This window comes from Fusarium subglutinans (genome assembly GCF_013396075.1).
Source record: "Fusarium subglutinans strain NRRL 66333 chromosome Unknown NRRL66333_c0000031, whole genome shotgun sequence".
Taxonomy (NCBI): Eukaryota; Fungi; Ascomycota; class Sordariomycetes; order Hypocreales; family Nectriaceae; genus Fusarium; species Fusarium subglutinans.
This window is the reverse complement of record NW_023502094.1, coordinates 257717-274615: the sequence shown is the minus strand read 5'-3', so window position 1 is coordinate 274615 and position 16899 is coordinate 257717. Positions and strand designations below refer to the sequence as shown.

The 16899-nt window shown below is 48.4% G+C and overlaps 5 protein-coding genes across 5 annotated transcripts; 2 read left to right on the top strand and 3 right to left on the bottom strand.

Annotated features, from left to right (window-relative positions):
* Positions 1-3955: 3955 nt before the first annotated feature.
* On the bottom strand, positions 3956-4636 carry FSUBG_3701 (acetyltransferase; the record flags this gene model as incomplete). Its single annotated transcript, XM_036681611.1, has 1 exon — positions 3956-4636. The coding sequence occupies one exon, from the start codon at positions 4634-4636 to the stop codon at positions 3956-3958; it is 681 nt and encodes a 226-aa protein (XP_036540816.1).
* Positions 4637-5553: 917 nt separating this feature from the next.
* FSUBG_3700 (phosphate:H+ symporter) lies at positions 5554-7449 on the top strand (the record flags this gene model as incomplete). Its single annotated transcript, XM_036681610.1, has 5 exons — positions 5554-6089; positions 6142-6374; positions 6424-6920; positions 6967-7048; positions 7094-7449. The coding sequence occupies 5 exons, from the start codon at positions 5554-5556 to the stop codon at positions 7447-7449; spliced, it is 1704 nt and encodes a 567-aa protein (XP_036540815.1).
* Positions 7450-7925: 476 nt separating this feature from the next.
* FSUBG_3699 (uncharacterized protein) lies at positions 7926-8425 on the bottom strand (the record flags this gene model as incomplete). Its single annotated transcript, XM_036681607.1, has 2 exons — positions 7926-8257; positions 8311-8425. The coding sequence occupies 2 exons, from the start codon at positions 8423-8425 to the stop codon at positions 7926-7928; spliced, it is 447 nt and encodes a 148-aa protein (XP_036540814.1).
* A 1028-nt stretch (positions 8426-9453) lies between these two features.
* Positions 9454-12476, bottom strand: FSUBG_3698 (succinyl ligase subunit alpha mitochondrial; the record flags this gene model as incomplete). The annotated part of the gene is made up of 3 exons (XM_036681606.1): positions 9454-10906; positions 11725-12055; positions 12101-12476. 3 exons carry the CDS (start codon positions 12474-12476, stop codon positions 9454-9456), a joined length of 2160 nt encoding a protein of 719 aa, XP_036540813.1.
* Positions 12477-13783: 1307 nt separating this feature from the next.
* On the top strand, positions 13784-16409 carry FSUBG_3697 (ammonia ligase; the record flags this gene model as incomplete). The annotated part of the gene is made up of 18 exons (XM_036681605.1): positions 13784-13832; positions 13891-13899; positions 13954-14000; positions 14052-14060; positions 14114-14160; positions 14211-14247; positions 14294-14322; positions 14382-14448; positions 14511-14544; positions 14599-14606; positions 14657-14753; positions 14805-14812; positions 14868-14918; positions 14967-15107; positions 15153-15856; positions 15905-16150; positions 16199-16251; positions 16303-16409. 18 exons carry the CDS (start codon positions 13784-13786, stop codon positions 16407-16409), a joined length of 1743 nt encoding a protein of 580 aa, XP_036540812.1.
* Between the last annotated feature and the right edge of the window lie 490 nt (positions 16410-16899).

The following is a 16899-nucleotide window of genomic DNA, read 5'->3' as shown; positions in this document are numbered from 1 at the left end:
CGTTGGCGGCCAACACGAGATAACAAACCAGGGTGCAGAGTCAAGTTACATACAGTATGTACAGACGACCCGTGCACTGCCGGTCCAGGTCCAGCATCAGTGAGGTGAGTGACATGGAAACGAAAAGGGAGGGGCTGGTTCCCAGAAATACATCCTTGCAATTGGTGACTACATACCCTGCAAATCCTGCCGTCGTCAGCTGGCATGGGATGAACCAGAGAACCCGCATCATTCTTTGGATGTAATAGCAGAACCACGTTATTGATCAGGAGCTTTCTACATAGTAAAAGGGGCAACTCAATTCAACACTCAACTGAGCTGAGCTGAGCTTTGGAGGTACAGTAATGATTAGCTTGCATTAAAAATTTCCCGTCAAAGTGTTGCCCCCCTCACCATCACCGCACTAATAAGCGCCACTTGGTGACATGTTCAGGTTGCAGCGCGTGAGGTGTTGTACGCACGCAAGACGGCAGGTCACTGAAGCAACAATACAGAGGCCAACGTGCACACGTACCTAGTAGTTAGGTACCTATCCCTTGTACCGTACTCCGTAGAGTTTTTGCTTTGCCGATCGGATCAGTAAGCGGAGTGAGTGGTCTGATACGAAAGAGAGAAAAACCCACAAGTTGAGCGGAGAGACCGTTGTCTCAAAGCTCGGACGTAGAGCCAGGCTCATGATGGTTTGGTTTGGCCCTGTCGAGAATAAAAAATTCAACCTTGTACCGGCCCGTCCAAAAGATGTGGCATCTTTTCGAGATCCACTGTCGAGAGCCACTCCCGTAGGCTTCTCAACATTCTTCCATTGACTTTTCTTCTTCTCGAGAGTCTTTCTACTCCAGCTTCTGCCACGTGAAGATATGTGCCATGCATGACACGTGAAGAAATGCCCAATTGGCCTGTGATGGGGAGACAACGACAGCCATCCATGCCCTTCTAGAGGAGAACAAGGCTGGGGTCCTGGGGAGCATTATTGCAACTGTAGCAGGCAGGCAGGCAGATGAGATATTTTTAACCCAATCGTCGATCTGGCAAGGCAAGGCTAGGAAGGTTTTTCCTTTCCTCCAGATTAAAAAATCGCTCTTTAGTGGCTGCACTAATTCATCTCAACTGTCGTCATTCACATACATTGGATCTCTTATCATTCGGTCTTGGCCTCCCGAAATTAAGCAATTGCCCAGCTGTTCTCACTGTCTTGCCAAGGGGGCGTGTGCCTCCTGTAATCCCTGTTTTCTCATGCTCGGTACCTGCGTCGGGGGTTTTTCCCAGTGGCAAAGAAATTTGCCTGTCTAGACGTGAAAATTTGACAGGAAAAGGAGATTGGATTGAGATCTACGGATAGATGACCTAGATTAGGGCTGGATCTTGGGAAAAGCTTATCACTGTGAGAGATGAGGCCGATAGAGAGGTTGCAGCCTTGGGCGATTGAGGCCAGGATATGCGTGCGTGCGTGCGCCCGTGATAAGAGAGGTCAGGGTTCGTTCTTTGGCGCACTTTTGTCAACGGCGGTCAAGTCCATCAACTCAATCCTCAGTCAATTGGAGCGCATTTGCCGATCGATGATCGTTACATGGACAAACTCTAGCTTTCACATTCTCTCGTGTCAACAGTAACACCTCATTCTGAACTCAATCCCACCATTTTAAAGACATCCAATCCAATTGCATTCGCACCTCACCCCATGTCGGGGGACATGATCCGCAGCGGTACGTTACACTCTGACCATCTGTCAGCACTTAAGATCTCTTTATCCACCATTGCAAGCGATATGAACATAAAGCTTGGCAAACAGTCAATCTTGAACCCATAATTGTCGACAACTCGATGTTGTTGTAGGGTAAGAATATGCATGATTCATTTCCATTCTTCTCTGAGACTCTCGAGTTTCATGCATTGCCTTGACCCGCCCAAGGCATCTCCGATACGAGTCTGACGACGGATCGTTACCCTGTATCGCCGAAAAGTTACTCCTCGTGCATTCATTTATGGTTCATGCAAGCCTTTAAGCTTAATTGATTATCGAGAAATAATTCATAATTGAGTTTGTGTATTCTGGAGTAATCTTATGTGCTACCTGTGTATGTTAGGGCTAGCATTATACAGATCCTCGAATATTAGAGGCAACGTCACTTAAGACAGGAAGTATTACATCGAGAAACATCCGAAGCCCGAAAATAATTTTTATGGGTTCACCATTTCTTACTGTAATGATTGCTCCAATCATAACGAGTAGAGCGAGTCCCTTGTCAGATTTCTTAGTCATTATGATCCCAACAAGCTGTGATGAAACAATCGCTGGAATGTGAAGGGAATTATCACCTGGAACCCGCTACAGATGCTCCAGCAAATGTCTTATTTGAGCCTCCCTTGATCGCGCAAATCTTCCAATCATTCTAGAGCAGATACTAGCAGAGCGGAGGCCCCGTTGTACGGGCTGTGTCATCCCTCGCGGCCCGTCGTTGGCATTCCTGCGATGCGGGTATAAGATCGGACGATGAGGTGAACGGGGATTATGGAATGAAGAGAAAGGTTGGCGGTACGCGATTGACATTTTATGTAAAACATTGGGGTTTGCATTACTTTGATCGCACGATGCAACATGCTGTGGTTGATCATGTTCGGGTATCTATATGATCGACTCAAGGCCCAGTTGATCAACATGCTGGGCGACAACGAAGGGTGTTGGTGGACCACATTTGATGCAGGATCATGATAAATAAATAAGATCTCGGGTGTGGCGAGAATGTCGATGCTGTGTGATGGCAATATGCAGGCAGAGTATGGCTCGGGGCCGCCTCGTGATGGTTGCTCACAACTCCAGGATGTCCAGCGAGTTGAAGCCTCCAAGAGCTTGCGGTAGAGGGCGCAAGATGCGAAAGCATTGATTTAATCAGTAGCAGCCTTAAGAGCATCGGTTACCCTCACACGCCTGCCTATTGGTCTCGGTCGGAGGGCATCTGTCGGAACTAAGATCACCATGCACATCGAGATTGCTCAACATTGTCTACTCCAGCCAAACTAGCTGAGAGAGACAGAGAAAAAGAAAAGGCGCCCAAGAGGTGGATAGTTGTCTCAAGGCATTTTGAAGAATTGTAAGCTATCTTGGGTATAGTGGTCGTGGAGTTGCCGCGTGTGCGTGGTCATTTGTTGCGTCAGCTGTCGTTAAAGATCCTGCTCAGCGATATGTCAAACAGTCGATTTCAGAACTCTCTCGACTCAATGCACAGCCTTCGTCACATACGGAGTATTTCTGGAAGCATCCGTCCCAGGAGATTGCATTTGCAAAGTCGCCGTCCTTTGCGGATGTCAGAAGCCCAAAGCTCACAACATCCACGGTAGCATTTATCCAGGCACAACAGAAAACACTGGCAAAGACACGAGGAGCAGGCCGTATTTGTTTGAGATGTAATTTCGGAAGATCTTGCTGCTGTTATTATAGTATTCAAGGACTGTGATAAGAGCGATGGCCCATGGTGGTCGGCATTTGGGTACGTTGCATTGTTCATTTCGGCACTGCATTCGGCGCATGGAGATGAGCATCACTTCCAAACTGTAAATCATCAAATAAGCTGAGGATAACGGCAGTTGATCGCGTGACGCCAAGGTGGTCCTGTACATGGAGTGGCCATAAAACATACTGCTGTGTCGCTGTACCATCAAACGTGAAGCTGGATAGGTGAGAGTGGCAGTAGCGAAGAGAACCTTGTCTCCATTGCTGGTGAGATCTCAGCCTTTTACTACTCTGAGACGTCGGTTTGGAAACACGAACCCGGTTGCGCGTCCTGAGTGGAATATTCACAGGAGTAACTGGACATCAGTCAAGCAGATAGGAACGCATCGCGCACTGTAGCATGTAGCATGTAGCATGAAGAATATCTGCTTCATGTTAGCGACTAGTGATATAGAACGGGCGAGTGAGTGAACTTGCATTACTTTTATACATACTAGACTCTCGTCGCTATTGAGGTCCCTCTTTGCCCTCCTCCCAGTCCTTCAGCGCTGCACTGAGCGCCTTCTTCGCTTTCATTTGTCGCGCAAGGAAAGGAGCATTGAAGAGCACATGGAGAGGCATCTCGCTGTTCGCGTGATCTGGCGCAAACTCAACGGTGCAGTCCTTGCCCAACTTCTGCTTCGCAAGCTTGACACTCTCGCGTAGCATATCCCCACCAAGTCCTCGACGCCTGTACCGCGCTCTCGTTGTCCATGCGCGGATGAAGGCATTCTTATTGCTCTTATCCAATCGAAGGACCACTGCAGAGATGATTTCTTTCCCGAACCGCGCCCCGATGATGGTATCCTCAACGCCATCCTTCTTCATCCAGTCAAGCCAATTCGTCTCCTCAGCGATGCGAATGTACGCACTGGTGAAATATCGAATTGCGACGAGGTAAGTGAGTATGATACCGGGGTAGATGACTAACATAGTGCTGATGTCCTTGCCTATGCCGGCGCCATAGTGTGCGATTGCGAGAATGGCTATAAAGACAGAGAGGGGAATTGGGTGGAAGATCATGGCGCGTGATGCTGTTTGACGCTGTTGCGCGACACTGTCGGCGATGAGTTTGAGAGCATCTTTCTTTTCTCCTGGATCGGTCAGGATCTCGATTGACAGAGGTGGTGGTTCAGTTGGTTCAGACATGGTGGTGATGTTTGTTTGAAGAGTGAGATGACAAGTTGACGTATGATGCGCGCGCAAAGAATGCGACAACCTTGTGTATAAGCGAATGCAACAACACCCTCAACAGCGACGGCCCGAAAAGAAGAGATACGTAAGTCACAAGAGAAAAGAAAGAGACAGACAGAATTCGATGACCTAGACTTGGAAGAGTCGTTGCAAGACACGTGCTCTCCAAGTCGCAAAAGTCTTGGCCCGCGGGATTAAAGCGGCAACACAATCGACGCTTCTCTTGAGCTGAAGCCGTGATACCCGAAATATTGAAGAGCGCAAACGCCTTCGGTGTCCCAATGCAGCAAAACTTTACCACCAACAAGCTTAGTCCTTAATGACAAGCTTACTCTCTCGGTGTCTCCATTCAAATCCAGATGCACCTCAATCTGTCACTCTTGATGCCAAGGCGGGTCAGAGCCACGCTAATTCCGTGCCGTGTCCCGAGACCCTGGGACCCCGTTAGCCAAGCAATCTCAACGCTTGAATGCACGTGGGAATCGAGCTCGACGTCTATTCGTCCTCACTTATAACTGTCGTGTGCTTCATCCTATACCGAGCATGGAGACTCAGGAGATAGCATGTCGAGTTCTAGAAGAGCATGTCCTCGAGAAACAAAATTTGACTGGTGCGTCTCGGTTCGGACGGCTCTTGATGGGCTTTTTGTAAGAGAGAACTATGGGGGATTAATATCGAGATTCGTTTATATATATTAGATCGTTCTGTTCTTTTCTAGATCTCTTGGCTTGTTCTTGGCTGCAAGGATAATTTCACTTGTGAACGTGCCCTGGGTACCCTTTCCAAGTATACGTGCGTACAGTACAGTACACGAAAATCAAGACCAGTTTCTATTCTTCATATCGTTCTTTATCCAAATAATTCCTCCTAAAATGGCTGCCACTCCTGGTCCCGTCGCCAAGACAAGCGGCGGCAACAATGCCTTCCACAACTTCCACAACGACTTTGCTCACATCGCCGACCCCAATGAGCGTCGTCGTCTTGCCCTCGCCGAGATCGACAAGGCTCCCTTCGGATGGTACCATGTCCGCGCCTGCATCGTCGCTGGTGTTGGTTTTTTCACTGACTCCTACGATATCTTCTGCGTGTCCATGTTGACCATCATGCTGGGCATTGTGTACTACCCTGCTAAGGGAAAGCTTGCTACCAGCTCTGACAACGCTATCAAGCTCTCGACTTCTGCTGGTACTGTCATTGGACAGCTTGGATTTGGTATGCTGGCTGATATTGTCGGTCGTAAGAGGATGTATGGTCTGGAGCTTATTGTCATCATCTTTGCGACTCTTGCTCAGGCCCTGACTGCTGGTTCGCCTTCCACCTCGCTTGTTGGGCTTATCATCTTCTGGCGTGTAGTTATGGGAGTGGGTATTGGTGGTGATTATCCCCTTTCTTCCATTATTACCTCTGAGTAAGTCCATTCGCATTCAAAACCACGATGTCCAGGCTAACTAACATCACAGGTTCGCTACTACCAAGTGGCGTGGTGCCATGATGGCTGCCGTCTTTGCCATGCAGGGTATTGGCCAGCTCGTCGCCGCTCTCGTCATGATGTTCCTCACCCTCGGCTTCAAGTCTTCTCTTGAGGGTGCCCCTGATACCAAGCACTGCAGTGGAGACTGCCAAGTCGCCGTCGACAAGATGTGGCGTACCCTTGTTGGTTTCGGTGCCGTCCCTGCTTGCGTTGCCCTCTACTGTAAGTCACTTACACCTCTGCTTCTCCACACATACTGACAATAGTATAGATCGTCTCACCATCCCTGAGACTCCCCGTTACACCTTCGACGTCGCTCGTGACGTTGAGCAAGCCGATGAGGACGTCAAGGCCTACATTAATGGCAAGCGTGAGGGCGACACCGACGAGGTCGCCCGTGCTCAGGTCCGCGCCAGCGCCAAATCCAACCTCCAGGTCCCCAAGGCCGGCTGGAGCGACTTCTGCCAGCACTACAGCAAGTGGAAGAACCTGTCCATCCTCATCGGTACCGCTGGTTCATGGTTCTGTCTTGATGTTGCCTTTTATGGTCTCAGCTTGAACAACGGTACTATCCTCAAGGTTATTGGTTACTCTACCAAGGATGCCAACAACATGTACGAGTACTTGCACAACACTGCTGTTGGTAACATCATCATTGTCTTAGCCGGTGCTGTCCCTGGTTACTGGGTTTCGGTTGCTACTATTGATACCCTTGGACGAAAGACCATTCAGCTTGGTGGTTTCATCATCCTGACTATTCTCTTCATTGTAAGTTGTTGTCCTGGCCGGTGGTTTATGACACTAACATGTTCAGGTCATGGGTTTCGCTTACAACCACATCTCCTCCAACGGTCTCCTCGCCATCTACGTCCTTGCCCAGTTCTTCTTCAACTTCGGTAGGGCTTTATTCTACTACTAAAAATACAAACTAACAGCTTCAGGCCCCAACACTACCACCTTCATCGTCCCTGGTGAGGTCTTCCCTACCCGCTACCGATCAACGTCCCACGGTATCTCCGCTGCCTCAGGAAAGATCGGTTCCATCATCGGCCAGGGTGCCATCTCCATCCTCCGCACCCACGGTGCCACCGAAACGAACGAGGCCCCCTGGATGGACCACGTCCTTGAGATCTACGCTCTTTTCATGCTTCTTGGTATCTTCACCACTCTTCTCATTCCTGAGACTGCCCGCAAGACTCTTGAGGAGCTCAGTGGTGAGGATGACTATGCCAACAACCCTGAGACTACCATTGATACTGAGGCTCACGCCGGTAAAGATGAGCGAACCAGCAGTTAGGAGTGTGTCACTCTTTTATATTGGTGCTGCTGATTGGTTGTGTTGGTATCACATTAAACTTGGCAGTGATCTACGGACCCTGCTGCTGATGGAACAAAACCTGATTTACTGAAACATTCCTTGATTTGTTGAGATGCTTGGAAACTCAACAGCTACATTACAAGTTTATAGCAAAATTAATAGTCACTAAACATATACCAAGTTACTGGATTAGCATTCCCTTGCTAGCGTGACTTGCCACTGCTCATTCACAGCTTGTCGGTGAACTTTGGAGAAGAGATGTCGCGGAAGATCAATCTGTATTGAAGCATAGCGTATGCTCCGTGGTATATACCAATGATAATTAAGCATTCACATAATAGTATCGCTTGTCCGTATCCTGTATCGTTCCTTAACCAAGACCACCAAGCCGAAGGTATACCCAACCCTTTATCCAGTCCATTACCAAAACACCAAAAGGAATCACCCAACAGTATTTACTCCTTCTTGCCACCCAACAGGCCGCCAACGGTGTTACCAACACCCTTTCCGACATCTTGTAGTCCTTGGGCAGCACCCTGTCCACCGCCAACAACAGCATTCGCTGTGCTGTTCATAGCCCCAGAGCCTGGAACATCCTTGTTGACGTATCCGCCATTCTCATCACGGCCTTGTCGTTCAGCGCGGTTCACGCCCTCCTTTGATGCAAGGTCGCCGACGGGTTGGAGAAGTCCTCCTTGGCCGACTTGACCGGCAGCGAGGTTGTGGACGCCGTCTTGGAGAGTGTCGACTTGCTCGACGCCAGTGACTTTGGTCTTGTCGAGGTTTTCTATCGTGATGTGAGAAGGGAGGGGGTGGGATGAGAAGATGTAGTAAACACACGCTTAGCAGCATAGCTTGTCTTGTTGTCCTTGGTGAACCAACGAAGATAAACGTCCTCCATCCAAGGAACCCACTTCTCGTACTGCTCGTTATAGGTAGCTTTGGTCCACTCCATTGTGAAGAATATCAAACAAATTTAGGTGGGATCTGCTGTATAGTTTATCGTCTTGTTTATCTTGGAATCTAGAGATCTAGCAGACTGGAAGGCCGTGCTGAAGACATCACTTTATACACATTGCGCGTCTTGCTACGTCATCTACTTTGCAAGGATCTGAAACGACGCAAGGCAAATCTCATAGGCTGTTTCATTTCTTGGTGGTGGTTGACCAAGACGCATTGTGATGCCATGCTGAGTCTTTTGGGTGTGGCGCGTGTCGCTCTAAAAACCGGTTCTCGTGGCGCCTCGACGTCATTTGGTGGGAGGACAACAGGGATGAGCCACGATGGTGTTTATTTTACGGTCCACCAATCAAACAGGAAGAGAGTGAGATTTTCACTTAGTCGGCAAATTCAATCAACTTCTCGCAGGAAAGATCCAAGCCACTCGGTCAAAATAACACATTGGCTTTTTCCCTCTTTCAGGCAGAATAGACTCTGTTTTTCCTGTAACCAATACCTATTAACGAAGAGAGTGAGATAGGTACTTCTTTGGATGAGAGACCTAGGGGACAGAAGAATTGACTGGTCTTGGATATTTTTATCTACCTAAGAATAACAAGATAATATAAATTAGTATTACTTAAGAAGAGACTATTATAAAATAGATAAATCTTTATATTATTTTATATTATTTTATATAAACTTTTTAAATTTTATAATAAGTTAGGATCTCTATTATAATATTTAAAGAAATAAGATAGACCCGACGTTGTACCAGATGCATTACACTTAGGTACTAATAAGTTATACTTTTTAGTATATAAGATTTATATGCATAGTTAGGTATAATATATTAAAGGTAATAATTATTAAATTTGGAGACTAGAGCTACAGATCTGACCTTAATAAGGTTAGAACACGTGACACCGTTGTGTCATGTAACAATCTCTATCATACCTAGGTAACAAAAAGCCTTAGGTAAACTTAGTTAACTTAATTTAGTATGTTTATAGGATCTTAGACTACAAGTATTACTGCTGCAAGTCACCATGCGGCGTATGTCGCACGATCAACCCAATCTGATAATCCCAATAAGTATTCCAGATCCGTCTTCCGCAACGATAGAGCCACTGTCCTTTCATCCTCCGCACTTCGGGGCATGAGATACACAAGACCCTCTGATGCCGGCAGATGAGACGGAACCCTGATACACTGGGGACTCCAGCCGTGTGTTAACATATAGTCAGGGTTCTTGCATTCCACATCAGCCCAGGAGACTACAGCAACATCTTGCTCAGGGTTGAAAATTGCGTCAGAAGAGAAAGTCGTACCCGAATTAAACACGAAATGTTCCACGTCCTGACTGAGTACGAATGGAGACGAGGCCCTGTACAAGTCCGTCGCAATTCTCCCGATACTCATAGTGCTCGGGTTGGTAAAGCTGCTGCAAGTCATGTGTTGAAGTGCTCCGAAATGGATCCCCTCAACTGTTCGGGCTCCACGAGCATTGCGTGCATCGACCGTACGAAAGCATCTCGCTGTCCATCCCGATGTGAGTCGGCCGTCCCTTGCACAGCATAAGCTTCGAAATACAAATGCGGTAAAAACCTGATCAGTATCCACGAGGTATTGTGAGGGGCTGTCACCCGAGACCAATCCCTCGATGCCTCGCACAGCTTCTCGATCAAAAGAGAACAGAGCCCATGAAATAGCTTTTGCCTTAAACGACGGGCTATGGGCTGATTGAAGATCCGCCGGCAAAATTCTGACAGGGGTTCTGTCATGCCGTCTTTCCCTCTTGCCATTATTAAAAAACGCGGCGTGTTTCTCTGTCATCGATAAATCCAAGGGCGGAATTTTATCCTGAATACAGGCTTTAAACAACATTCGAACCATGATAATTAGACCTGTCCTATCGACGACTTTGCTGCTCATACTGATGGTGAGGACAGAAGCGCCTGGTTCGATGGTGAACTTTAACTCCATCACAGGACAGGGCCCGTCTGTCAAAGGCTCCTGTATGGGGATATGATTCCCGTTGATCCAGTCCATGGGAAAGTCCTCGCCCTTTATGTCTTTAAAGTCTTCAGAGGAGGTATTTTGAAGGTCCTCGAATTGGAAGCGAGGCGTCACCTGAAAAGGGATGATCTTGTATTTATTGGCTCCCTGATCTGTGTATCCGTCATGTTGGACTTGGCCGGCGATCCAAGGGATTTCTTTCGTAAGGCGTCCTAGGCCCCATTGAATACGGGAAATAAATCTGGCGCGAGCAAGAGAGGGTCTGTCGCGGTAGACAAAACAGAGGTTGTAATACTCTCCGAGATAGACTCTATTGGTCAAAGGGTCGACTTCGATGTCAAAGCTGGACATATTGTTTGCTGATATCTGTGTTGTGTTGATGCTGAGTTCCGAGCCGTGAGGAATCCTGCAAGTCTTGAGGATATTGGCGAAGGAGAGTGAAAGAAGGGGAAGGAACACATAGAGCTTCTCGTGGCAACTGCAAAGCAAGTGCAAACAGGCACCTGAATTTTTAAAGGCGACCAAATCTATCAGTAAGGTATCTAAATCCAAGGCTAAGTAAGACCTACTGCTATCCCTCGGGAGGCAAGAAAAGTTAGACCTAAATACAAGGGATTAAAAATAACCTTGTAAAAGATATCCTAAACTTATCCTGTATTACCTAAATATTTTTATAATTTAGGATTAAGGTTCTAAGTTTGCTTTTCTCCCAGCTACCGTTGGCTCATGAGAGAAAGACAGGGTGGCGGCTCTCATTTGAAAAGGGGGTCTTCTTAATTTTGTGGTAAGGTGCAGGTGTCCTGTTTTCTAAGAAGGGAGACCTTAACAGCCGATCTCAGGCACATACAGTGCCAGATATGGATGCCAGCGCATAACGCAAAATCTTGACGGGCAAGGGGATGTAACAAAACTTTAGACCTCTATCTAAGGTGACAAAAAGCCTTAGGTAAACTTAGGCAAATGTAGCATAATCTAGTTCAGATTTAAAGGATCTTAGACTAAGTATTTGAGCACCTCAATTTAACGTCAAGAAGTCTTCTTACACCCTGGGGACGGGATCCCGAGTTCTCTGATAGGTACCTTATTGAATGGTCGTATGTACTTAGTAGACAGCCCACTGTCGCGGATCACAAGTGGACGATACTACCAGGAAGCGATAATGGCTGATTGGTTACCATCACCTTGGGGGACCACCGGATCACCATTGCCAATCATGTGGTCACAATAGAAGAAACAACAGCAAAGCCAATGCTCGAGCTCTATCGCTGGAGCTCATCTAATGAAGTAATACCTTACATCCCAAGCAACTCCTTCATCCTTTCGCCCATGACTCCGGGGTGCGGCACGATGACAGCTCCCGCATCTTCGAGAGCTTTACTCTTCGCCTCCGCAGCAATATCTCCATCTCTCCAGATCGCACCGGCATGTCCCATGGCCTTTCCTTCGGGCGCCGTGCGCCCTGCTACCATTGCTATGACAGGCTTGGGTCTTGGGGACGTGCGACGATGTTCTCTAATGAGCTCCGCGGCTTCGAGCTCTGCCTCGCCCCCAATCTCTCCAATGACGATGATTCCCTTGGTTTCATCATGGTCGAAGAAGAGCTTCAGTCCATCTGCCAGGGTCGTGCCTGTCCCGTGTTAATGGCATGTCAACTTGTGCAATGAAGACTTACCTGGTAGCATATCGCCTCCCATTCCTATAACGAGACTTTGTCCCAAGCCAACCCGTGAAGTAGACCCAACAGCTTCGTAGCTCAATGTACCTGACTTGGACACTATACCAACACAGCCGCGAGTGTACTGCTTGTAGGGCATGATGCCTACACGACACTGATTCGGGGAGATAATGCCTGGGCAGTTGGGACCTACCAACCGAGTCTTGGACTGCGTTCGCAAGACCTCATGAACCCGAAGCATATCGTGAACAGGTACATGCTCTGCTACGGAGACAACGAGAGGAACCTCTGCTTCAATTGCCTCGAGCATAGCCGCGGCTGCGAATTTCGCGGGGACAAATACGGCACTAACGTCTGGTTTGACTTCCTTCATCGCCTGGGGCAGCCATTAGAGTGGGCAATTGAGAGAGCTAGTGAGACTCACCTCTTTGACGGTGTTGAAGACTGGTAGGCCAAGGTGTGGCCGGCCACCTTTGTCTGGAGAGACTCCCCCGACAACTTTTGTTCCATAATTTATCGTGTCTTTTGCATTTATGGTCGCCTAGGTCGTGGGAAGTCAGTGTCTAGCTTCGTGACGCGTGGGATTGAGTCGCGTGCGTACCGCTGGGCCTGTGAAGCCTACTCCATTGACGTTCCGTAATAAGTCAATCTCTTCTGAATACGCCAAAGAAAAAATAAATAGAAAATGAAACAGGCCATACCTTGGTATATAACGCGTGTCTGGTCTGTTATCTTGAGGTTCCGTATTGTTCTATCGTATGGACTTGTACGGACTGAGGACGTTGAGAAGCATTTCGCCGTCCTGAGAGTGTTTGCCGTATAACGAACATGACGGGAAACCCGTGATGCTATCATCCTAAGTGTGTTACGTCCAACTAAACATGCAGAGGAAAATTACATAGAAAGATCTGGCCGTATGCGAGGTGCCGCTGAACAACGCAATTGTACGTTGCTTCCGAGGTCAATGGGTGATGGGATCGTGAAACTACCCCGCCATTGGCGATTCCTTGACCACCATTGCTAGCTAACCTGTAGCAAGAGATGCACCAAGCAATTGGCCTCAGTTAGGAGCTTTTTAATCATATTGAAGCTAATGCCAGGAAGCCTGCCATATGGCAAATTAAGATAATATTGTATTGTTCTTACCTCGTTAGTTCGAGCTTGTTGCACAACATATTGTCCTTAACATGGGAAATTTTAGCCGTGGTTCTTCGATGAACATGGTCCACAAAAGTGCAGCGGGTAACAGTCCCAGTCTGGGAATCATCATTTCTAACCAACGCAACCTCTGAGCTATTTAATTCCGGCATGAGATACTTTTTTATCTCCTCTGACTCTTCTGGAAGCCTTCTACGTAGATGAGTGCTGGACACAAAGTTAAACTTTAGGCTGCTAACACATAATGGCTTCAGTTGAACCAGTTCACTGGCTGTCAGTGGAGCTCAACCAGGGTGAGTCCACGGCGTGACGCACAGAGTCATCTCTAAGCCGCATTTGGAAAGCGGTCAACGTCCTGAGCTTCACAGGGCGTGGCAGAAATCGTACCCCACCGCCGAATCTTTCTTTCGTTGATTCAAGTTTTTGCGAACGCGCCGTACAAAACTCCCAGCAACTCCGCCCTGCAATACTAGCAGTTTCTATTCTTTATATAAACAAACAATTGAAAGAACAAACGACATCATGAAGGTTGTTCTTGTGAGCGGCGGAGTCATCTCTGGTGTCGGCAAAGGTAAGCTTATCGTCGTCGCATTCTTGTCCTGAAGGGCGTGCTAATTCGTGAATCACAGGCATTATCGGTATGGCAATTGACGAGCTGAGCTGATCTTCTCAACGACTGACACCAATGTTAGCCAGTAGCGCTGGTCTTCTTCTCAAGACTCTCGGTCTTCGAGTCACGGTACGATACGACACCCATGGTCACCGAACGAGCTTTGACTAACGTTACCAGGCGATCAAAGTAAACCCCACCGACGAAACCTTTCCTCACCGACGATTCTAACACTCGACTAGACCGATCCTTATATCAACACCGACGCTGGTCTACTCAACCCTCTTGAGTATGTTGCGACTCAATTCCATGGTCGTTTCTTCGGTTAACACATCACAGGCACGGCGAGTGCTTCGTTCTCGATGATGGCGGCGAGGTAGGCTCCATATTCACCGACGAAAAACTTTACGCTGACCCCTCAGACCGATCTCGATCTTGGAAACTACGAGCGGTATGTTCTTTGGCAACCAGACTCAGCAAATGCTCGACCAGGGACTTATAGTTCTGCAGATACCTGGGCATCCAATTGAGCCGTGACAGCAACATCACCACTGGCAAGATCTACCAGCAGGTCATTGTACGAACCCCACGAATCTTCGATGTATGCGATCGACGACCACTAATACAATTGGTGTATAGGAGAAGGAGCGACGAGGAGATTACTTGGGAAAGAGTATGTGTTGCGTCTGAGATTGCTGTTTCATGTGGATGCTAACGATCTTCGTAGCTGTTCAGGTACATTGTGCAGCACTACGATCTTGTAGATCCGACTAACATCATTCGAGGTCGTTCCCCACATCACAGATGCCATTCAGAACTGGATCGAGCGCGTTGCCAAGATCCCAGTTGATGCTTCTGGCGAATCACCAGATGTTTGTATCAGTACGTCGTCCATAAGCCAATTCATGCGCGGCATTCGCTAACCCACTATAGTCGAGCTTGTACGATCTCCTACCGATTACCGATGGCTTGGCATGGCGACTGACTTGGCGACAGGGCGGAACAATTGGCGATCTCGAATCTGGTCCTTTCGTTGAGGCCCTTTCAGTATGAAACCCAGTCCGACCTCGAAACTCAATACTGACAGCTATAAAGCAATTGCGACACAGACTCGGCCGCGACAACTTCCTCAGCATCAGCGTTTCCTACGTCCCTATCATCAATGGAGAGGAGAAGACAAAGCCCACTCAGCACGCCATTCGACAAGTTCGAAGCGCCGGTTTGATCCCCGATGTGGTATGTTCCTCGCGATCCATACCAGTCCGCGCCTAACGTCTCCAGATTGCGTGTCGCTGCGAACGAGAACTCGATGTCGCTACCATTACAAAGATTGCCCGAAGCTGCCAAGTCGAAGACGAGCAAGTCATTGGCGTCCGCAACATGGACACCATCTACCAGGTCCCTCTCCTCCTCGAGCAGGAGGGTCTTCTTAAGCTTCTGCGCAAGGGTCTTGCCCTTGAGAAGCTTGATGTTGCTCCTCTCATGGCTCAGAAGGGCCAAGCTCTTTGGGACCTCTGGAAGAAGACCGTTGTCCCCGATCGACACCTCGAACCCGTCAACATTGTCTTGGTTGGCAAATACGTCAGCCTTGACGACTCGTATCTCAGTGTTCACAAGGCACTTGAGCACTCTGCTATGCGATGCAAGCGCAAGCTTAACCTCATCTCCGTCGATTCCGAGCACCTCGAACCCGACATGCAGGAGAAGGACCCCCGAAAGTTCCACGAGGCTTGGGCTCACGTTGTTCGAGCTCAGGGAATCATCGTTCCCGGTGGTTTCGGTACTCGAGGTATCCGTGGTATGATTGATGTCGCCAAGTGGGCTCGTGAGCGAGGACTCCCCTACCTCGGCATCTGCTTGGGTATGCAGACTGCAGTCATTGAGTACGCTCGTAACGTCATGGGTCTCAAGGATGCGACGTCCGAGGAGTTCTCGGCCACCGCTGAACACAAGGTTGTCATATTCATGCCCGAGGGTTCCAAGGAGTAAGTCAGCGTCGAATAATTCGAGGAGGTGATGCTAATAAATGACAGGAAAATGGGTGGTACCATGAGGCTTGGCAGCCGAACAAGCCACTTCAAGCCTGGCACCGAATGGAGCAAGCTCCGAGCTTTGTACGGAGGAGCTGATGTTGTGGAGGAGCGTCACCGACATCGCTATGAAGTGAACCCTGACTACCTTGAGGATCTCGAGAAGGCTGGTCTTTCCTTGACCTCAATGGATGACCAAGGTGTCCGAGTCGAGACCATTGAGTTGAAGGGCCATCCCTTCTTTGTTGGGTGAGTATTATCCATCGGCTTGTATCGACTATTGCTGACCGTCAACAGTCTCCAGGCTCACCCTGAGTACAAGTCCAAGACCTTGGCCCCCGCACCTTCGCGTGAGTATCCCCCTGTTACTGATCACCGCCCACCATGACTGACTGTATTAGTGCTCGGTCTCGTCGCCGCCAGCTCCGGATGCCTCGACGAGATCATCGAGGCCGCTCGAGTGAAGAAGGAGGCCACCAACGGAGTCAGTGACGTGACCAACTTTTAGATGGCGCAGTTCAATGTCAGGCTTAGACTGGGATACGGTCCCACGGATTGGGGGTTATGGGCTTAGATCTACGTAGGACGTGAGATAATGAGGTTTTTGAGACTGCATGGTTGGCGTTGGGTGCTTAAAAATGAACTATACCTTTGGCGAATATGATAGACATGAATTTACAGATGCATTGTATACTGAAGTGCTCTCAATTCGAAGTTCTCAATCTCAGTGACTGATGATCAATTGGACGTCTAAAACAACGCTTTTCTACTCGCTCAAATCTACAACTCGCTCATAAGTCGATAGAGACACCTATAACAATTTGATCTGAGTGTCTTGCTAGTTTGCTTCATACTCCGTGTGTGTTGCATCGTCAATTGAACTTGGCGACGGGAAGATTGGGAGGTTTGCCGATGGCACGTGACTCATATACGCGAGTACCCCTCGTCGATCGCCTCGGCAACGTCTTCAGGGTCATGAAATTGTAATTCTTATAGAA